The sequence below is a fragment of the Salarias fasciatus genome, chromosome 15, assembly GCF_902148845.1.
Source record: "Salarias fasciatus chromosome 15, fSalaFa1.1, whole genome shotgun sequence".
Classification (NCBI taxonomy): domain Eukaryota; kingdom Metazoa; phylum Chordata; class Actinopteri; order Blenniiformes; family Blenniidae; genus Salarias; species Salarias fasciatus.
In genome coordinates, this window is record NC_043759.1 from 27,210,836 (window position 1) to 27,233,482 (window position 22,647).

General features: G+C 45.9%; 1 protein-coding gene and 1 long non-coding RNA gene across 2 annotated transcripts; both read left to right on the forward strand.

The window, feature by feature from the left end:
- Positions 1 to 7,688: 7,688 nt before the first annotated feature.
- Positions 7,689 to 18,799, forward strand: LOC115401517 (leucine-rich repeat neuronal protein 3-like). The gene is made up of 6 exons (XM_030109766.1): positions 7,689 to 7,746; positions 9,443 to 9,529; positions 10,452 to 10,550; positions 12,595 to 12,779; positions 12,851 to 12,897; positions 18,770 to 18,799. The coding sequence occupies exons 1-6, from the start codon at positions 7,689 to 7,691 to the stop codon at positions 18,771 to 18,773; spliced, it is 480 nt and encodes a 159-aa protein (XP_029965626.1). The 3' UTR covers positions 18,774 to 18,799.
- Positions 13,043 to 15,717, forward strand: LOC115401714 (uncharacterized). Its single transcript, XR_003933000.1, has 3 exons — positions 13,043 to 13,104; positions 15,508 to 15,628; positions 15,695 to 15,717. It is a non-coding gene; the product is annotated as an uncharacterized LOC115401714 (long non-coding RNA).
- Positions 18,800 to 22,647: the final 3,848 nt, after the last annotated feature.

Consider the following 22,647-nt stretch of genomic DNA (forward strand, 5'->3'; position numbering starts at 1 on the left):
CTTCCAAAACAGCAAAATATGGACTAAAAAACTGGGCAGCATGTAATGTGAACGCCATTGAACATGCTGGTTTGCACTGGAAATCCAGTTGAAGGAGCCCCAAAGGGAAAATTTCAAATGTTGTTTCAATGTCATCTAAAACGATTGTTGTATTTGTTGGTCTTTCAAAAGCAGTGAAGTGGTGAAGCAATTAAAAGAAATGCTTGAACATGTATTTTTTCAGAAAAAAAACGAGTGAATTATCCTAATTGAACCACTACCTGTGAGAGGTAAAGAACACCATTGCAATAAATATTGAGAGAATAGTGAGTAATGGAGTTAATAATGACAGACTAACAATGATTGTTAAGATTTTTTTGGTTTTGGACATCTTTTGGATAGTTAAACATGCACCGGGTCAAATTGACCGGGGAACATCATTGCTGTTCCTAAAAAATGAACATAACAGGAGGGTTAACATTTGAAATGGTGTCATTTGATGTTCCAGTTTCATAACTGACTGATGAGCATTTCTCAGTTTGTGATGAAATTCAAACTGACTTCCACATTGAGTGGAGCTGTTGGAATTGCACCGGCAGCCCATCAGCAGTGCAGTCACTCCCGCCGTGGCATCGATAAGCACTGGGTGTATTGACAGGAGAGGTTTGGGGAGACCCTGCTGGAGGACGGACTCCATCAAACCCCATCAGGCGACTATTAGCTTTGATCTGATGGCCCAGAGCCAGAGCTAACAAACGCTTCCACTGGAGGAACGCCATCCAGAGAGAATGACCATCTGCTGCTGGGGGAGAGGATGGAAACAGCTTCAGAGGGAAGGAGGGAGGGAGGGAGAGAGGGAGAGACACAAAGAGAGAGAGAGGGAGGGGAGGAGGGAGAGATTTTGATTTTACAAACCTTTATTTACAGTGAACTCATTCTGTCACCTTTTCTCAGTTCAGTCAGGTAAAGTGTTCAGTGCATATTCCTCTTCACAGGACAGAGTATCACGGGAAAATCAGACACTGAAGCCATGTGCAAAGTACAGTTCATTATCTTTAACCAAACACATCACATCTCCATAGCACCTCTTCTGCTGGAAGGTTTTCAGGTCGTTCATGGCTTTATAAAACAAGAACTCCAGACGTCTCAGGTGCTTCAGAGAAGGGACATTTCTTGGACACAGCAGGACTAAGAACAGACAGGAAAGCACAGGAAGCAACCGCTGGTTGTAGAATCCTCCACTGGAGGGAGGCAGTCCGTCTCTTCATGCACTCTAATAAATAAAGCACTGTGCCAACACAAAAACTTGTGTTAACGTTTTCCACTAGAATTTTTAAGTTGAACCAATTGCTGGCAGAATTACATTATTCAAGCAATTTTTGAGTACGTTGAATTACCTTTTAGTACGCACTAAAACACATTTCTTAGTACACTGAACTTAATAATTATAAACATGGATGCAATTATTTAAGTTGAACCAATAGAATGTTTTAAGTAAGGTGAAGAAGCTTTTAGGCCACAATGAAACATATTTCTTGTACACTGAATTTAATAATTGTCAACATGGATGCAAGTGTTTAAGTTGATCCAATAGAATCTTTTAAGTTAGTTGAAGAAGCTTTTTGGCCACAGTAAAACACATTTCTTAGTACATTGAACTTAATTCAGTTGATCTCTGCAAGCGTGAGGGAAAATAGCTCTGACAGCAAGAAGATGACAAACACCTTCTGAACGGTTGTATTAGGCGTATCTACAAACATGAAGGGGATGTCAAAACATGGCAACTGGCCAACAGCTGAGGAATTCTTTCCTGCTGCTCAAAATGAAGAAAAAATCAGACAGAAATAATCACATTTATAGAAACATTTATTAAAGTTAACATCAATAAATCCTTAGTGGCAATAATCTTACAAGTGCAAACAGCAAATACACTAACACCGTCACAGAACACAGGCAGAAATAAAAACAAGCAGGTGTGAGTGTTTGTGATGTAAGCATCTCACTCAAGCAAGGTTGATGAACTCCGCTCTGAAGATTGTCTTGATGAAGATTTAAGAGCATAGATTATTCCCATGAGCAAGGCACAGGATCTGGCGACATCAATCCCCTGCAGGATCTCGTTTCCCTCAATGACGATTGGTTGCATGTCCATTACCAATGATGGCAATCTTCATCACATGCATGGAGAGGTCTTCGTCCAGCTCCTCCACATCCTTGCAGAAGCAATAAGGTGTTAGAATCAGGTTTTAACTTATTCCTTCTTTTGTTTTTTCATGTTTCAGCTTCTGTTTAGATCTTTTAATCTTTTAGGTTTAGTGATGCCCAGGTGAAGGCGAGCTCATAATCCGGATGGATGGAGAATGAGCAACCTGTTGTCCTGTGTCGCTGATTTCTCTAACATTTTCACTGTTTCCAGGTCATTCCTTTCAAAGGATTACCTCTATATCTGATAGTGAACACCTAGCCAGGACCGCTACACAAGCAACTCAACCAAGATTCAAAACAAGTGTCATCAAGTACTTACGCAGTACTGTTGAAAAGGTCCTCTTCCTTCTCTCCCAAGATCGACTATGAGGCAGCGAAATGGCAATTTTCTCTCCACTTTTCAACCATGTTGTCCTGGTTCATAGAATAGATAAAAAAAACAAAATAAGATGCAAGCCACACCCAAATCATGACAACATTAAACAGGGAGCAGACACATATCTAAAATAAAGGTCTATTTGTAACAAAGTTGATTATACCTCAAGGAGCATGTCCTTAATGTGTCTTATCTTCATGCCTGCAGCTCCTCCTCTTGATTGGGTCAAGGCCATCAATTGTTGGGGTGCACTGGTCCAGCTTGGCCAGAAAGGTCGATTCACAGCTGATTGTTGTTATCCTCTTGACTCTTCACATATCTACAGGGCACACCAGGATGAGAACCAAACAGGAATCATTGAATCAATCAGCAGTGGAAAAATAATGGTTTAAAAAAACAGTTATACACTTCTTCACACTCACTTCAGAAGAATAACCAAATCCACAACACCTGGATACCCAGGTGAGATAAAGCCAGTTTTTTTTTGTCCTCGCAAGGCCCACAGGAAGGTGGCTGAAGACCTAAGTAGGGAAATAAAGGATGAGTAAATTAAGTAAAGCACAGTTTTAACATGCATATAAGAAACCTTACAAAACATTGAAATGAACTTAATTACTTAATTACTATTCTTTCTAATACAATGCAAAATGCCAGTTTTCTTATAGCCTGTGTACTTATCACTTCAAATCAAACATAAATGTACAGTCCTCTTTTTTAATTAATTCTCACATTAGCTGTTTTAACGTCAATATTAATTTATTTACATGTACAAATGAAATATGGTTCTTTGCAACCGACTGATTGCAATAGTAACTTGTTTGCTGCAGGGGGGGAGCAGAATGCGGAAAATGTGGAATGAGGGGGTAAAGTTTTTAGAGTGCGCGAAAAAAAAACAAAACAACAAAAAAAAACTCGTGGTCGCCCGTTCAAAAACGGCGCACAGCTCCGGACACGCTGTCTGGACAGTGGACACGCACCGCATGCAGTAAGCCCAGCGTGCAGGGACATGATGCACGGAATCTGAAATGACAGAACGCATGCGTGCGGCGCTATGCTGTCAAGCTAAGGCTTTAGAAACTCTGAACGGAGAGGAAATGGGGGTACTGGCATGTTTACCCGGTTAATGAAATGCGGAAATGAACGGGATAACGTTGAAGTGTGCGCTGCTGTTACTGACAGCGCTGCTCCGATATGGTGAAACGGCGCAAAGACCGTTCCTTACCGTCCAATACGGGACAATTCGGTTTTTTAATGGGTGATTAATAACCCTAGTAAGACTATGATTTAGATTTTGTTAATCACCTACCGAAAGTAAACCATTACTCCTGCATTTAAGCCTCAGTCAATGACTGGCATCAGCTAGCTAACTCTGCCTCGGCACAAAGACTGCATTACCAACAACTGCTCAGATTTTCAAAGTCACCACTCTAGATTTCAGTATTCGGTTTCATCAACTCAATCCTGAGCAAATGAAAATTGGCATAATTAAGCATAAAATGACTTACCATTCACTGCAGCGCTTCAATGAGCTTCGGCTGGGCCCACCATGTGCTCACCCTCTGGCCGTGAACGTTTCCGCTGCAGCAGAGGGAAACTGCGCCGTTGACACGTCATCAAAATGTATTTTACATTAGCAGAACTTAAAATCTAATCATTTCATGACTGACTGAAAATTTTACACTCTGACAAGTCAACGATAGTATATTGAATCAAAAGGCATGATTTGTGTGTCATCCAAGCTCAATAAAATAACGTTTGCAAGTAAATAGTCTAACAGCAACTCAGAACTTGATTTTTGATTTCACAACAACATGTTTATTTGAGTAATGAGTAAAGGTCAGCTGAATTAGTTTTTAGAGTGTGGGCGGTTTGTGGAGGAGCCTCCACTGTGGCTTCATCAGCTGCTGCTGCTCTGGCCGTCCACACCGTGGAGGCTCTGCTGCTCAGTCCCTTTTTACTGAGACATTTCACGATGTTCCTGTGGAAGGTCCTTTTAGTCCGTCCTGTGGAGGTTCAGTGGTTCTGTGTCTGCTCCAGTCAGCAGAGATCCTCTCAGCTCCCTGAGGTCTGGACGGAGAAGGGTCTCTGGGAAGAGATGGTTGGTGTTTGGTTCAGCGGTTCCTCTGCTTTACTGTACCAAGAAGGCTCCTCTCTCCTCCAGACAGCCCTGGTCTCCAGAGCTCCAGGACCTTGGGAGCCAGCCTGGTGGACTCGCCCCCCTGCAGACGTTCAGCCTCACCCTGTTGATGAGGGGTTCCTTTAACAACCACTGCAGAGACTCAGGATCTTTACAAACATTGCTTTTTTAAAAAAATAATGTCCAAGTTTTTAAAATACTCTGATAAAATGGAGGAAACCATTTAAATGTAAGTTTAAGTTCTGTTAAAAACAGGGCAGCGGCCAGTCCCAGGATTCCCTGCACGCCTGTGGACGGACCTGGACACCTCTCTCCACAAACGGCTCTCAGGACCGACCAGAAACCTCTGAGCCCTGAGGTTCTGCTGGCCAGGTGCATGAGACCCTGTACCCCCCCGTCCCCATGAGCCCCCGCCCACCCTGTCCCCTCTGCTCTCTCGGTAACTAATAATGTTCCCACTAGAACCAGGTAAAAACAAACCTTCCATGCGTGTGTGCGCCTTGTGGAGTCGGGGTTCCAGGGAGAGTGTGTAGAACATACCAGACAGTGCACAGCCTTGGTGAATCCTTCTAAACACACAGCAGCACACAAACACCACTATTCTTCAGTACACTCTCACTGTCATGATGCAGTACCTTGATCTGGGCTATGAAATCCACGCCGAACCTGAACCTCTGCATGATGTTCCATGATGCGGTCAAAAGCCTTTTCCTGATCTATTAAAATAAGACCAGCATCAACGCCAATAGATCTGGAAACCTCCAACATGTGGAATCAGGTCGGTGTGATCTACCATGGACCTGCCGGTCTGGGTCCCGGTGGACCCACCTGCTCCACAGCCTCTCTCAGCCTGGCTGCCAAGGCTTTGGACAGGATCTTGTAATCGGTGCAGAGTAAAGACACAGGACGCCATTCGTAATGTCCTGCAGGTTTCCTTTCTTTGGCAGGAGGATGATGACAGCTCTAAGGCAGGACACTGGCAGAGAATCTGAGGACAGACATTCATGGAAGACCTCCAGCAAGTCCTCGCCAATGATGTTCCAGAACGTCTTATAGAACTCTGCAGTGAGGCCGTCGATGCCTGGAGACTTTCTCCCCTGCATCCTCTGCAGGGCGTCTTGGATTTCGTTCACATGAGGCCTTTCCAGCTGTGAGCTGGTCTCTTCTGAGACCTGAGGTGGTCCACTGCAGAACCCGTCCAGCAGGGAGCCGTCCTCTCTGGACTCTCTGGAGTACAGTGCTGAGCCGTCAGGCTTTCTCTGCTGACGCCTATCAATCATTTCCTGCTGTCTTTCCAAAATGTTGGATATCCAGCATTCTGCCAAAATGTGCTGCATGGAGAACAGAGTGTGTGTTGGCAGTGTGTGAAACCAACACACTTTACCTAGATGTCACGTTATCAAACTGTATGAACGACACTTCTTTGGTGGAAAACAAAAATGTATTCACGATGCGGAGGAGGAACAGTTGAGCCCCATGTGGGGCAGAACGAGGGTGTCTCCTACCAACGCCGTCACTGGCCGGCTTTTTGTTGCAGTGGTACAAACCGGTTCTCATCTCTGCTCCACTCTGTATCTCTGTGAAGGCTCATGACACTCTTCCACTGTGTGTGTGTGTGTGTGTGTGTGTGTGTGAGCCAGGTTTGATAGAGGATCTTTCTTCTTCTTCTTCTTCTCTGCTGATAAAGGAGTGGGTCCAGTCAGCTCCGCTGTCTCTCCATCGCCTCTCTCCTCCGCCGCTCGTCCTCCATTAATCCTCATGTGCTGCACATCCAGCTCTTCCCTCCATCGCTCCGTTTCTTCTGGCTCTTCTCAACTCATCAGGCTCCTCCACCCTGAATTCCTCCGCCTCTCTCCAGACCTCCCCCGTCTGCTGCTGCTCCCGCCCTCTCTGACTCCTCAGTCGTTTCATTGTTGTGTAACAGAGAACGACATGTTTGGCAGCTCCTCTGCTTCCCCCTCTCATATGGAATCACAGTCCTGACCCACTTCCACAGGCAGCCCTGCTGCTTCCACATGTCTGAGGAACAGTCTGCTGCCGGAGAGCGTGGCGAGGACCTGACCACCTCGCCCTGCCAGCACGAAGCAAGCATGAGCACCGAAACACAGCTGGGCCGCTTGGATCAGTGAATAATGAATTAGAATTAAACTGTTAGAATCTAACAGTTTCATATAAAGCATGCAAAATAAAGCTCCTGTTGACTGTACCCAGCTGTCCTCTGCCATATATCTGTACATTCCCTCTGCAGTGAGAGGAAATGACCCGTCTGTGGTCAGAGGTGGATCTTCACCATCCAGTTGTCTCAGCTGATGTTGCTGGCCGGAATCCACAGAAACCAGACTACAGGGTGTGAAAGTCTCCAGACGGTACGGGAGTATCATCCATGCTGGGACGTGAAGCCTGCAGCGCGCCCTGGCAGCGCGATGCATCATTCAGCTAAGTGATTTATGTAGCGCCCCCTAGGTGATTGACCAAATAGTGGAGTGCGCTCCCGAGTTCTTTGAAATAAATGTTCTTCTTGTATCCTATGGTTAATTAATACTCTTTTAGATACACTTAAATTTCCCCAAATATGAATGTACAGCCAAATAACACCTTTTCACACACAATCACCACACAATGGTTGAACTTTCAACTATTTACTCAAATAATGAAAAGTGTTAGAAAAATAAAAGTCAAACAAAAGACAATCAGCCCCAAATTAAATGTCTTTCTCAGTTTTTTCCTCGAAGGAATCACTCCAACCAAACAGAGTTCAATGACCACACAAAGAAATCACTTTCAGTTTCCAAATCACAAAAATAAATCTATTGTCCTTTATATTTAAATAAAAACCAACCACTCTGAAATGTGGGTACCCAGTAAATTAACTCACGTTGCAGGCCTGAAGAAAAAAACTTGAGTGCGTTTGCAGCCGAGAAAAAAAAACACGGCTGGATTGCGCTTCAGCACGATGCAGAAAAAAAGAAAAAAGATCGACTTACAGTCAAGATGGCGTCCTTCCGCGCTGCAGCGCGGCTCCAAACACAACGAGGGAGGAACGTCCTCGGTGTGATACTGTGTGCAGAAGCTAAAGGCAGTCCTCGTCGCCCGTAGACTCACGGTTCACAGCTGGAGAGGCAGGACAACACGCTTAATGATCCGCCGAGCAGGCGAACCTCCATGAGTCCAACCAGTCGCGCCGAGCCCCTCATTCTGACTGGCCCGTAGCTGACAGCACGAAGAGTCTTCACACGGTCCTCCCGACTCAGGAACAACCACTCTTATTCACCATAACATCCGTATGCGAGTAACTTGTTGTTTCTCGGCGGACATCTACAGAAAGCTCACAGTTCGGTGTTTTACCGACTTTTCTTCCCTTCCACGGCCACGCATCTCCAGGCCGTCCTCGCCTCGTGTCCTCCTCTCCCTTCTCTTCCTGTTTCACTTCCTGACTCCACCCATCTCACCTCTCAACTCGTTAAATTAATCAATAAAATAATATAACAAAACATAATCATGGACATTCAGTGGTCATTTTTACAAACAGTTTTAAATATATTTTTACACAAACACATGAACATTTTAAATGACATTTTTCATGGAAAACGTAACCAAAATAATCTCTCTTTTTTCAAAACAACTTAACTTCATCACTTCATCACATCAATGAATTTTAACTCTTCACCCATACACTTTTAACTACATTTTTAAATTATTTAATGTACATTTGGATAACATGAACTAAATCCAAAACCGGGTTACATTTATTTAAGGCGCCACTGGCTGCAGGGTATTTATTAGAAGCTTTGTATTTGTGGTTTACTCTTGATGCATATCTGCCAAGAACTGCTCCGTCTCTGTAACTTCACATTTACGTTCCGTTATGTTATTGTCTAAGATGGTCAACAGTCACAACCAAACAGTGCTGACTACATTTAGTCTAATAAATATTATTCCAGTTCCTGTTCTCATTATCCACACGGTTCTTCGTCACTGAGTGATCCTGCAGCTCATTGCTTTGTGATGGATGAACCTTTTAATTACTTTCTGCTGCTGCCTTGAAGACAAAACACAAGCAAAATATCTGGAGCTGCTGGTCGGAGACAAGCAACAGATTTTTATTCCTTGCATTCCTGGACTGGTGGTTCGCTGTGGACGCTGCTGGTTGTGACGTCGTCTTCATCCAAAATGATTCACCATCTCCGTAAGAAGATATAGCTTAATGTCAAAGTTGAAGCAACTGGTGATCAAATTGGAGTTTACAAAGACATCAAGTTGACAAAGGCTGTTTGTTCTGCTTTCTAGTGTCATCAAAGTTTCACCTGCGTTTGCACTGAGTTTACCAGGAAATCATGGCAACAAGTCACCTTCCCTCTGATTATGCCAGACATCACATTTAAAATTTACTGGATCTTAAAACTTTTCAATCAACTAATCAATAAATATAGCACTTAACTGAATGTATTCATCAGTCATCCCCAACAGAATGAGTTCTCATAATATCTCTGAAAACTTGTTTTCACCTTAAAAAAAGAGTTCTTTCTGCTCCCAGAGAGAAACAAAGTCCAGAGTGATGTGAGTGTAAACGTATCCAGGAAAGCAGCAGCAGCATGAACACACACCGGCAGCGTTGATGTGTCGGTTGGTCCCTCTGGATCTGGGCCATGATCTGCGGCTGCCCGACATTCTCTGGACTCTGTGACTTTGCAGGAGTCGCAGCGCCGGAGTTTCACGCCCTGCTTTCACTGTCTGCTGGTGTTCAGGCTTCGCCGCCACGCCGTCACACTCCCGAGTCTTTAAAGCTGAGAGCCGCTGCCTGGGGTCAGAGCACAGAGGAATCCTGCAGTCTGGTCCGCCTGGAAAGAGCCCCGGATCAGAAACAGACTTTGTGAAGCTGGAGAATCAGAGTTTGGCGCCTGGTGGCCGGGTTAAAGGCAAACCCTCGTGACTGACCCTCAGTCCAGCCAGGCCATCGGGAGGAAACCTGTGCTGTCTGAGCAACATTTGCAGGATCGAGATTTTTCAAGCAGGATGTCAGCCTGTTTCAGTAAGTAGTGAAGCAGCTGTGACATGAGCTCCAGCATCCTTCCTCCCGCCTGACTCCTCCAGTGAAAATCAGCTTTAAACGTGAGTGGGAGAAAGCAGCAGCGAGGGAAGTTATTTAAAACAATAATCATGCATTTGTTTGTTTGTTTTGCTTGTTGGGAGTGTCACCGCAGTGGGTAAGCACTTGATTTGTTGCTCTGCAGTCCATTTTGATGTTTGAAGGGATTGTCCTCTGCACACGTTGGGCTTGAAATGGATTAGCCACGGATGCCATCACCTGATTTTCCACAGGCTTTTGTGTTTGGCAAAAATATAAAAAAACTAGTTTTTCTGAATGTGCTGCCATTGGAATTCTACTTCAGTGTTCCTGGGGAGGTTTTAGAGATTTAAAGGGTACAATATGTATTATTTTCAGTATACAACTCATCATCCATCCATCCATCAGCGTTCAATAACCATGACTGCAGGGTGTCTGTATGTTAACTTTTCATTCCCTTCTTTCATCGCAGCAGGTTGCAGTTTAACAATTCTGTCAAAGAAGCAGCTGAACTAACTACATTATATAGTGTATATCAATGTTTGTATTTTAGTGCAAAGTGCTTTACAAACTCTACAATTAAAGCTTCAACTTGCAGGGAGACTTCCCCGGTCGCCCGTCTTGATGCTGGCGTTGCTGTGGACGGTGCAGACGATGGACGCCTGTCCGGATTCCTGTAAATGCTCCAGGAAGTCCGGGCCGGAAAAGTCTGAAGTCAACTGTCATAAGAAGGGTCTCCGGTGTCTTTCCCTCCCAGCTGCCCAGTGACGCCTGGATCATTCAGCTGGGTGAGCCATTCTGTGGATCACTTGTTGATAGCTTGTCTGTAAAGCTGGACGAGCAAAGTCAAGATAAAGATTTCTAAATTCCTGTTCACAAACAGCCTCATTAGAGCACACTGCACTTTCAGTGCATTTCACGGTGGATCAGATAAGGAAAGGACCAAGAGAAACATCACTCAGGAGTGTTCAGTGAAGGATTCGGCTGTTTGTTACAGCAGACAAACTGCTGGAAAACGGTTTTGTTTTCATGTTTGCCTGTGTCCACCACGGAGGGATTTAATGGACTCCGACTGAAACCCCACCAGCTCAGGATGGAAGCTGATATCATGAAGTCGGATGTGTTTTAATCCAACCTGATTAAAATAAATTAGCCACAGCAATGCACTGTGATAGATGATCTGTCACAAGTTTGAAGCTGTGGGCAAAGAAAGGCAGAGATAATCAGAAAAGATCCACGCTCTAATCAGGAGGACGACACAGAAAATACCCAAAATAATTTAATAGTGGAGCCAGGTGAGGAAAACCCCTGACGACAGTCACAGCAGCATCTCTGCTAAAAACTGAGCCGATCGGCCAAACCGCTTCTTAAGCCAGCCACACACTACAGGATTTTTCAATCTTCCCCGATTCAGACACCACACACTACAAGACAGCAGAGGACAGATCGCACCCGATCTTCCTCTCCTGATCGTCTAGTGTGTGGTGTCACTCCGGAGCAGACCACACACTAGCAGATTCTTCAGCCGAGAATCGGCTCCTCACTCCTCCAAATCTCACGTCGTCCGACGTGACTTTGTGCTGTTTCCCTTCATTGCTGTTTTTACATTCATCTCCACTTTCAATATAAGTGGAGAACTCATTCGTTCCCTCAGTTCATTCATTCACATCGGTATCGCTCCTTCAGTGCAGACCCCCCCCCCACCCGCCGTGCGCACGGAGCACGGACTGTCAGCACCTTGTTAGAAAATTTAAATGTTCCAGTACAGAAGAGGGAAACATAGTTTCAGATCATTTTATTATAATTTACATTTAATAATAATTCAGCTTATTAGCTAATCTGTTTGTGTGGTTTTTTTTTTTACTTTTGAGTCCCGAGTGCAGCAGTAGAATAAAGTTATTAGCAGACCGTGTCAAATAAAAGCTACTTTTTTAATCATCAAATATCTTAAATCATTCTTTATGTCCACAGATTTGATAGTTTAAATCAGTAGTAAAATACGTTGATTAGGAAAGTTTCATTATAGTCCTCTGTCTCTGAGGGCAAGGAATCAGTGGAAAGTTTTTTTTTCTTTTATTATTATTTTTTTCTTCCCCATTCTTCCGTGATGGTTAATAACGGAGATTAATTAAAACATTGGGATTATTGCAGGACTGGAGGAGATGCAGACATTAGATCAGAGTTTGGGTCTGAATGGAGGATCCAGTTCATCCAGGAGCGACAGGATTAACCATCACTTTCTGTACAGCTGAGTTTAGAGCTCTGGCTTTTCTGTTTCACTGTCATATAGTGAATATATTTCACAGACATATATTCATCCAGCTCTGACAGCTGTGAGAGGATGTTTTTAATCAGCGGCACCTTGGTGAGACAGAGCTGTTCATCCAATCAGAGAGCTTTATTTCGAGGGTGTGGACAGCTCTACTCAGAGCTGATCAGCGCCTCTCGGAGCGCACCACACACTACAGGATTTGCGATCGGAAATATTGAACATGTTCATTATCTCCGATCTCCCCTTCCGACGCCTCCCGAGAGGCTCCGACCGGAAAAAATCTCTCGGAACACACCGCACACGACACGAAGATCAGACCCGAACTCATTTGCATACTCCCGACAATCGGACCCTGTCGGCCTCGATCGGGAGGAGAAGATCAGGGCAAAATTCGGCCCGATTATCCTGTAGTGTGTGGAGGCCCTTAAACTGCATGAAAAACAGTTTTTATCTACTATAGATCAGCTTCTCTGTGTGTTTGTGTGTGTGTGTGTGTGTGTGTGTGGTGTGTGTGTGTGGGTGTGTGTGTGTGTGTGTGTGTGTGGTGTTCATGACACCAGGGGAGAACGGCATCACCGACCTGAAGCCTCACACTCTGAGATCAGTCCCAAAGATCGAGAGTCTCAACCTGGAGCGAAACGCCATCAAGTCCATCCATCCTGGAGCGCTGGCCGGAGCCGAGCAGCTGATGCTCCTCAATCTTTTCGGGAACCACATCTCCAGCCTTCCGCCCCGAGGCTTCCAGGTAAAGAGCCGCCATGCAGGACCTCTCCGCTGAAAGCAGAAAGCAGACAGACCGGCTTCCCGTGTCTGCAGGAGCTTCTGAACCTGCGCTTCCTCATGCTGGGCCAGAACCAGATCGGCACTTTGAGACCGGAGATGTTCAGCGGCATGAGGAACCTGTCGGACCTGGACCTCCCTCTCAACGCGCTCACCCTGCTCCCCTCCGACGCCTTCAAGCCGCTGATCGCCCTCAAAGTGCTGGACCTCGCTGAATCGCATCCAGAAGATCTCCCCGAAGGCCTTCGCCGGCCTCAGACAGCTCTCTTCCTCAACCTGGACAACAACAGGTGGCAGAAACTCGCTTCCTCCAGACTGTCCACAGTTCTCATCAGTGGTACTAAGAAGCACATTTTCAACTCTGCAGTTCAACCCGGGCTTTTCCCATCTTGATCAGAGGATGTTCACAGAAAAGAGAGGAGTTTACAGCGTCACCTCAGTATTTTGGCATGTCAGGTCAGAATCCTCACTGAGCTAATTACTTTTAAAATGTACTGTAAAAAAACCTCTCCATTGTAGTGCCTTGACCTGGAACAGCATAAAACTATTCAGCTGTTATCAGAAAACAAACTACTTTAAAGGGCTTACATGTGGATGAGTGGCGTTCACTGCAGACTGCTGACTTTACTGGTTACTGTCCAAAAACTCTGATTTGGGCAAGCTGGATTTTTTTTTAATTTATCTAATCTATTTAATCAATTTATTTATTTATCTATTCATAGATCTATTTGTGTTTTTTTTCTGCATTTCCCTCATTGACAGTGAAAAACAGAAGGACAAATATCATTAGATCAAAAGAAAGTCACAGATATGAAATCACAAACTGAGCCTTTATTTCATGAAATAAGAACAGAAATCACTTTATTTCCATTGCAGTAAATCAAAGAATGTTAAATGTGCTTACTGTTCACATTCAAAATCCTTTTTTGACAGAAATAAAAGTAAAGTTTAAATGTTTTTGAAGAGTTTCAAGCAATGTTTTTAATTGATAAATTTACATAAGAAAACTGATGAGGCTTCATTTCAACACAGTTAAACACATAAGAGATTTCTTCTCAATATGAATTGGTGAACTACTTCAAAAAAATAAATACAAATTATTTCTTGCACATAGATGACAAAAAAAGTACATTCACATAATTTTAAAATGAAGTTTAAAGTTTGTGAAGTGTTTCAAGGACATCAGTGCAAGTTTACCAGACCAGCTGAACTGGTCTGTAAATAGAGTAAACAACAGAATAATGAACATCAAATAACATTTACTCTCATTTTCAGTGTCTCTGTTTTTAATCTTAAAGCCTCTAATGAATAAATCAGTGTTGGTTTCCTGAAGTGAGGCTGGAGTCTGGATCCTCTCAGTCTGGCTGCTCTGCAGACGTTACTGCTGCTCTTCACTGAGACAGTTGTGCTGCTTTGACTTGATTCCTGCCGTCTGAGAAGACACTTTACCACCCAGTTGATCTGAAACAGGTGAAACTAAAACAGGTGAAGATATTTCTTTGCACAGAGTGACGGTTCTGAAAGACTGCATGATCCAGGAAGCAGCAGTGATTCCTCCAAATGCTTCTTCAGAACTCTGCTTTGAGACTCCAAACCTCTCACAGTGGGTGAAACGTCCCCCACGTCAGAGGTTTATGGATTTTACCACCAAAGTGAGAGTCAGGTTCTCAGTGGAGAAACAAGCCCTCCTGTTTTCTGACCATCGAGATGCCTCGCTGCTGGTAACTGACATCAGTTTTCCTGAATCAATCCCCTCTGCTCTCTGGAAAAGTCCTCTTGATTGACCAGTCGGTGGTAAAAGAGCAAACGTTTCCTCCATGAATGTGTCGCCACTGAAAACCTAATCCATGTCCTAACTTTCTCCTGATCAGACTCATCAGAGGACTTTATGAATCATTTCACAGCCCAGAAATAAAAACTGCTTTACAAGAAGAACTAAACATGAATAAACAAGAGTTTAGAACAATCAAAGCATAAAGCAGCTGAAGCCTCCTCTCTTCCAGTAGCTTCCTGTAACTCACACATTAAATCTCAATATTCATCTGTGTGGTATCTTTCACAAAGGACCTGTTTGATAACTAACACTCACTTCACATCCACATGCCACCTGCTGCCCACCGTCAACATGATCTGAACCAAGGAGAGTCTGACTGGCTTTCTGCACCAGTCATTCATTAATTGGTTCATTCAACTGCAATGTTTTCAGATGTAGAGAGAGAAAATACACAACAAACAGTCCTGATGAAGCACTGAGCGCTGGAAACAGATGAACATCAAGGAAATCTATCAAAGGTCTTCATCAACATCACATTAAGAATGGCTCAAACTTCTAAACTGGCAGTAACGTTTCTATAATGTTAAAACAGCGCTTCACAGAAAGAAATATATGTTGAACTGTATGAATTGCTTCAGCTTTTATTTGATGTTTTAAGAGGTTTTGGCTCCTCAGACGAACTGGATTTGTCTTAAAGTGTGTAGAAATGGTTCGCCTGGCTGTTCCTCTCAGGTTCACACAAGGAAAACTGAAGTATGATCACACACAGCTTCATGGTGGTGTGGAGCTCTGCTCTAATATCAGAATAAAAGACACAGAAATCTGTTTTCTGCAGAAATGAAAAACAGCAGATAGACGATAGATCAGTATTCAGCTCTACGCTGATGAGCTGACGTCTTTATTCTCTCTCTGAACCCAGCCTGAAGACTCTTCCCGCCGGCGTCTTCAGGCCGCTGCGCTCTTTGGAGATGTTGGTTCTGGACAACAACTTCCTGTCCACGCTGACGGCGTCGGCTCTGGAGGGTCTGATCAACCTGCAGGTGAGAAGCCCCTCATAGTGTTCATCAGTTCACCCTGCAGCTAAAGCCCTCCGCCGTGCGCTTCAGGAGCTCTACGTGAGGAACAACCAGCTGGAGCTGCTTTCCTGCTGACGTCTTCTCAACATGCCCAGACTGTCTCAGCTGGCGCTCAGCGGGAACCGCCTCAAGACCCTGGACGGGACCGTGTTGGTGAAGATGCCCGGTAGGATGATGGACGAGCGGCGTCCGCCCCGCCGTCCGGCGGCGCTCTGACGTGTCTTCCTCCGCCTCAGGGCTGAAGAAGCTCGACCTCCACGACAACCCCTGGCACTTCGACTGCCAGCTGGCCTCCCTGGTGCAGTGGATGGGGCGGACCGCAGCCACGCTGTCTCCGCGGGACGCCGTCAAGTGCGTCAGTCCCCCGCAGCTCCGGCGCAGGAGCCTGGGCGGCCTGCAGGAGGACGCGCTGGTCTGTTAGACCGAGGCTCCACATCTGGACCAAGAGCGCAGACTACTGGACTTCTCTGTTCACTACATTTGGTTCATCTCTTCTAAACCTCGTCGGGTAACAGACTCCAAGGTTTTGTCCCCCAGCAGCATAGAAGGGAACTCGTCCTTCATGTGACCAGAGGCAGTTAGCTCCTTAACCTGCTAACAGCTGCACGTCTCTGACAGGAAACATGGCTGACAGAAGGCAGAGTGTGGCGTGGGCGTCTTCCTCTGCCGCAGATAAAACCGGAGCAAACAGGAACAACACCACAGCAACACGAGCAGGATGTTTCAACAGCTGGAGACTGAACATCCTGAGGCTCACCTGGAAGCAGAGAGGGAGGCGGACGTGCATCAGCTGGAGACTGTAGGCAGCCCGGTCTGAGACAGTCTCCACTGGAAAACAACTCATAACACACTGTTTTTACTGAAAGTGGAATAGAATTATTATATTCTACAAATAGAAAAACAAGGCCACTGAAATATATGCTTCAAAGCTGTTAATAACCAGTTGAGCCATGTGAGTGGACTTTTAAATCTGAAATTTCATTTGAAACTAATAAAAGAAAGAAATCACTGAAGGTCCAACACTGTAGACTGTACAGTACAGGCTAATATTTAACGATCTGCTTGATGTTAATCCTGCTAAAGTGTCAAAAGCTTGGTTTTCAGTTGCATGAAGAGACTCTGGAAGAGGAAAGTTGAGTGATGCTGCAGCAGGTCTGCTCCTCTCGGTCGGAGCTGCTTTTCACCTCACAGAGGATCGGCTGGAGTCGGACTCCACCCGTCTGCTGTCCGACGCTCCAACTCCTCCGAACAGACCGACGATGGAGCGAGAGAGCAGCTTCAGGACGCCGACATGGAGGGTGGGAGTGAGGCGGGGGGAGGAGCTTCACCAGCATGGCTTCTCATCAGCAGAACACTGTTTCACCAGAACCTCCACCTGTTTTAAACCTGCTTTGAACGGAGACAGAATGAAAGCAGAGGGACGTCGAGGCTTTACTGGAGTCTGTAGCTCCTGGTTGTTCTCCATTCACCGTCCTTCCCTTTAAAAACCTGTTTCTCTTAAAGAACAAGGCCTGTTTTTACCATTCAGCCCCATAAGCAGCATCTCCACTGTTCACAGAATGTAAAGATTTCACGCTCTGCAGAGTCTCTGATGAGCTGAATTTAGACGGCGGTGGGTAATACGGCGAGGACGCATCAGGCTCTTTTCCTTTGACATGACGACTGTGTTGTGTGTGTTTTGTTCTCTGGCATTTCAGATTCCCTGCAACATGCGACATGCATTAAATATCACGTTTTATGCTTTGGTGCAACACGATGTCAACATTTGCGCTCTGTTTAAGTTGAATTATTCAGGATCTTTGTGGACAGACGGGGGAAACATTCTGGGCAGACAGAAGACTCTATACGCTGATGTTAATAAACCGGTGAGCATTTCACCTCTACAGATCCCCCCATGACCAGTCGCCTTAAAAATATCAGTAAATAAGATAAACGTTGCATTTGATTGGTGTATTCATGCGAGGGTTTGCTGCTCAGAGATACTGTATGTCTCAGGGTCAGTTGGACTGTATTTCAGTAGAGTCTCACTGAAAGCCTTGTCTGAGGAGCAGCAGGGTGACTGATGTGGGCGGGGCTTATCCACAGGTGAATTACCACATAAAGAACAGACCTTTCTGTGCTCTGGTTCTGGAATAGCTAAAGCGGCAAAGACGCACAATATGTCAATTTGAATGTCTCCCAGCAGCAACATGCCTCTTTTCTGCTGCTAACAGGAGGATTTCTGCCTGATCTGCTGTGTTCGCTGCACTGCGCTCCAGTCGGCTGTGTTTACCCACACAACGTTTCTCCACAGCCGCTTTGTGCACAACTAACAGGAACGCTCAGCGAGACCTTCGTCTGCCAAGGCAGCGCTCTACTGGACCCAGATAAAGAGCTGCTGGAAGCCTCCCTCTCCCTGGATCTGGCATCAAATGAAACGTTTCATTATTTTCTGGAGGCGTTTTTTACATTTTCATTCCTTCTGGGTCTCATTGAGTCGTCCATCTTCTTACCTGAGAGAGATCCGCCGGGCTTGAGTTGGATTGACGAGTATCAAACCAGCAGCCAGACCACCTTGTTGCTGCCTTGCTGCAGAAAACTGCATCTGTTTAGTCCAGACAGACACAAAGTCATGCACAGGAAGAGTCACTCACGTTCTTTAAGTCAAGTATGACGACAGATAGAGACTCCTGTCAAGTTAACGTACTAATTAGACTGGAAAGACGTGCACAAATCTGTGAATATGGTTGATAGCATCATTCTATGGAAGTTACAAGTAGAAAAAACTACCAATGACAGATTATACATACAGTATGAACATGACTGGGTCCCTCATGAATTTCACTGACAGAGCAGGCGTCAAACTCATTTACTATTTTACTTAGCAGACGCTTTTGTCCAAAGCGACGTACAACAGTGGGACAGTTCAGGGTTCAGTGTCTTCCCCAAGGACACTTCTACATGCAGACAGTGGGAGACAGGAATCGAACTCACAACCACCAGATTGTGGGACGACTGCTCTCCCCACTGAACCACCGCCGCCCCATTTAATTATAGATAGATAGAATAGACTAGAATAAGAATAGAATAGCTTTACTTTTATTTCTGCAGTTTATTCAAACCAACATGAGCAGTCATGAAGGAAAAAAGTGGAATCTGAACTTCTTTGTGACACTGACTTTCTTCAGATTTCCATTCCTCTGTCCGTCCGTCTTTTTTCTGCAGTACAGAGACACCAAAGACGTCCAGACGTCTCCGTCCAACGTCTTCCAGCTCTTCTGGCTGGAATCAAGTCTCTCCCTGACCAAACCAGAGATATGACCTCTCCAGAGGGTTCTGGACTGATCTCCTGGCCTCCTCCCAGTCAGACGAACCACCACCCCCCGACACACACACACACACACACACACACACACACACAAACACACACACACACACACACCACACACACACACAGCAGTGTGCGTTGTGTTTCTCAGATGACTGTAAACAGACTTCGTGGTCAGAGGGAACAAACCTCCTCTTCTGAGCATTAATGCATGGAAAATGTGTTTCAAATGAATAATTGATTCTTCATCATTCCTCCTCCTGTCCTGCAGGGACAAGGTGTCCCCCTAAACCCAGAAGCTCTCTGGTCCCCTGCAGGGTGTTGCTGAGCTCTCCCTGGGTCTGCTTTCTGTGCATCCCCTTGGGTTCTAGGTTTTAGGGTTTTAGGGTTCAGGTTCTCCCTCATGTTTAATAAAGTCGTGCTCTGGTGTCAGATCTCAGGTGTCCTCCACGTCCTCATTTCACCGTTTCTGGTTTCAGTCATAAGACACTTCACAAATATTACTCAAGCCTGACCATTGGTTTGGTTCTGAGAGCGGGAGCCTCTGTTCTGGTTCATCTGAGCCCACTGAGGGCGTCTCCTGGAGTGTTTCCTCCTCAGGGGAAACTGGATGAGCTGCAGTACACCCTCACCTGGGGCGGCTGTGGTTTCAGGGGGGGAGAGCAGTCGTCTCTCAATCGGAAGAGAAGAGAAGAGAAGATAATCCTTTATGATCCCCAGAGGGGAAATTCAGGTTTTGCAGCAGTACAGGGCAAAGAACAACAAGGGTAGTGACATGCATCAGGTTCAAAAAAAATAAGATAAATAAAATAAAAACTAAAAAATGACACATATATATCAGGACAAAGCGAGGGTGACGTATAATAAACAAAACAAATGAGAGACAATGACCATCCAGAGGGAAAAAAGTGAGCATAACGATTAGTACCAGGGAGGTCAGCGCAGTGATGGACTGTGGCCTCCACTGCTGTTCAGAGTCTGCTGGCGGTGGGCAAAAGGAGCGCTGAAGCGCTCAGTTCTGCTTCTGGGTGGGAGGATGCGCTGGCTGGACGAGCTGCTCGTGTCCCACAGCTCGTGTGCAGAGGTGGGAGGGGTGGTCCATGATCGCCCTGATTTGGTCCCTAATCCTCCTCCCGGCCACGGTCTCCAGAGCGTCCAGTTGAAGGCCCACAACAGAACAGGCCTTCTTCACCAGTTTGTTCAGCCTGTTGACCTCACCGGTCTCGATGCCCCCCCACCAGCACACCACAGCAAAGAAGAGTGCGCCGGCCCCCACAGACTGGTAGAAGGTCTTCAGGAGCCTGCTGCAGACGCCAAACCACCTGAGTCTCCTCAGGAAGAACAGCCTGCTCTGTCCCTTCCTGAAGAGGGCATCTGTGTTGTGGGACCAGTCCAGTTTATTGTTCATGTGGACCCCAAGGTATCGATAGGAGTCCACCCTCCCCACTTCCTCCCCCTGGATGAAGATGGGGACAGGGGACCTCCTGCTCCTCCGGTAGTCCACACCACCTCCTTGGTTTTGCTGATGTTGAGCTTCAGGCTGTGGTTGTCACACCATGTGACAAAGCTCTCAGTCAGCCCTCTGTACCCCCCCTCGTCATCATCAGTAATGCATCCAGCAACGGAGGAGTCATCGGAGAACTTCTGGAGGAGACAGGAACCAGAGCTGAACCGGAAATCTGAGGTTGAAGAGGGGTGAGACACTGAACCCTACAAAGCCCCCAGTGGATGGACTGAGCGCCTTGCATGGCAGCCGCCTCCACTGGTGTGTGAATTGTGTGTGTGACTGGGTGAATGTGATCTTGCAGTGTAAAGCGCTTTGGGCTCAGTCGGTTGCAGGGTAAAAGCGCTATATAAGTGTCGTTCCGTTCACCATTTCACCTCACACGCAGCAGGGAAGCAGGACTGTCCAGACGTCACACGTTCACCCAGAGGTTTCACCACGTTAGAGTCTGGAGCCAGAGGCCTGCAGGATGAGAGTTCAGAGCAAACACAGACTACAGCGGCTGGACTGTCAGAGGCCACGGCGGCGGGGCGGCGTTAAACCACAGAGCTCCTGCAGCACGCTACATCTCACACATCCTCGCCGAGGCAAGGCTGTTCCTGGACAGGCTGATGTTATGAATGGTTTTGGCCATAACTTCACTTTGCTCACAAACTGAGAAATTCTTCACGTTTCGGTGCTCATGTGGCCTGAATGAACCGACTGATGACTCCAGCTGCTTCCTGTACACAACGTTCAGCAGAAAACTGCCCGGCTGCATCAGAAACGCCGTTTGTCACGTTTTCCGTTGATAACTTCGAATAGTGACAGAGCGCACTGCTCCCTCCGTCTCTGTGGAAATGTTTGAACCCCTCCTGAAAGACTCAAGGTGACCTTCAAGACCCTCTGTGCATTTCAGGGGACATCACAAAAACCAGCGTGCAATCAAGAAACCTGAAATAAAGGTTACTTTCCATCAAGAAGACCAGATCTTTCACAAACAGGGTTCAAAGTGTCTGGCTGACTCAGAGGAAGCTGACGGTTTGATCCTGCTGGCATCTTGAACATTCAGAGGAGCCGGAGCTGCCTCTGAACAGTGGTCAGAAAACATTTCCTCCAGTTGTCCTCACTTCCTGATAGCCTTGAGCTGAGCTGTTCACTGCGCTGCTGCTTATTTTGTGGTTCAGGTTTTGGGCAGGAGTGAGGCAGACCTACTCATGTCCATGTCCAACTTTAAAAATGTTCTGAGAACCTTCGTTGGTTCTAAATATCTGATATTTCTTCCATTCCAGAGGAACCAATCTGATTTTCCTTCATCCACAACAATTCACACGACGCTGTTCACCAGTGGGCCCTGCTGCGAAGAAGCCGAGCGGCGCGTTGCTCCGTAGAGCCACAGCGGCTGCTGACGGCGTCCTGGTGGGAATACGCAGGTGACGTCCCACCTCGCCTCAGTGTGCTCCAGGACAAGGTGAGGGGAAGTGTAGCGTCCCGGGGTGGAAAAGATGGCCTCTAAAACTGATGGTTCACAACCTTATTAACAGCCCTGCATGTGAACACACCGTTAGAGCGACAAAAAATAAGAAACACAATTAGCATCTCTTACGGTCTGTTTCTCCTGTAACCGTAATTCTCCTTTATCTCATTACATGTCGGAATGGCCTTGTCTTTAACCACCTTTGAGCCTGAACAGTTCCTTATTTGAGAGCTATTACCAAGTATATTCCTTCAAACTTTGAACCTCGTGCCTTTTCTGAACCATGAAATAAAATATACAAGATGCAGCTGTGTTTCATCTCACCTCACGTCAACACTGAACTGATCAAACTTTGCATTGCTGAGCAGCGCTCACCTGACGAACATGGACCCCGTCTACATGACCCATCCAACCATCACACAGGTGTAACAAACTATACATTACAAACATGAGCACCAGCCTGGTTCCTCATCAACCAGGAGCTAAGAACCATAAGCAGCCTTGTTTTAGACTTTAAACAGCCTTGCTGTACTTTCGCGCTCCGGCTGCTGCTGCACACTTTGCCACAGTTTCCATCAGTTTACGACAGCCCTGCGTTCAGGACCCTTCAAAATAAAAGCGTTCGCTATATTAGCTAGAAGTGCACAAGAACCTTATGAACGATTTCAAAATAAAGTCAACCTTAACAAGGTCAGTTACAGGAAGGCAACATCTGG

Excerpts from the sequence above, each read along its gene's own strand:
- LOC115401517 (XM_030109766.1), top strand. The coding sequence starts at position 7,689 with ATGGCGTCCTTCCGCGCTGCAGCGCGGCTCCAAACACAACGAGGGAGG. Across the intron at positions 7,747-9,442 it reads ACGAGGGAGGAACGTCCTCG|GCTTCGCCGCCACGCCGTCA; the intron begins GTGTGATACTGT and ends GCTGGTGTTCAG. Across the intron at positions 9,530-10,451 it reads CAGAGGAATCCTGCAGTCTG|GAAGTCCGGGCCGGAAAAGT; the intron begins GTCCGCCTGGAA and ends TAAATGCTCCAG.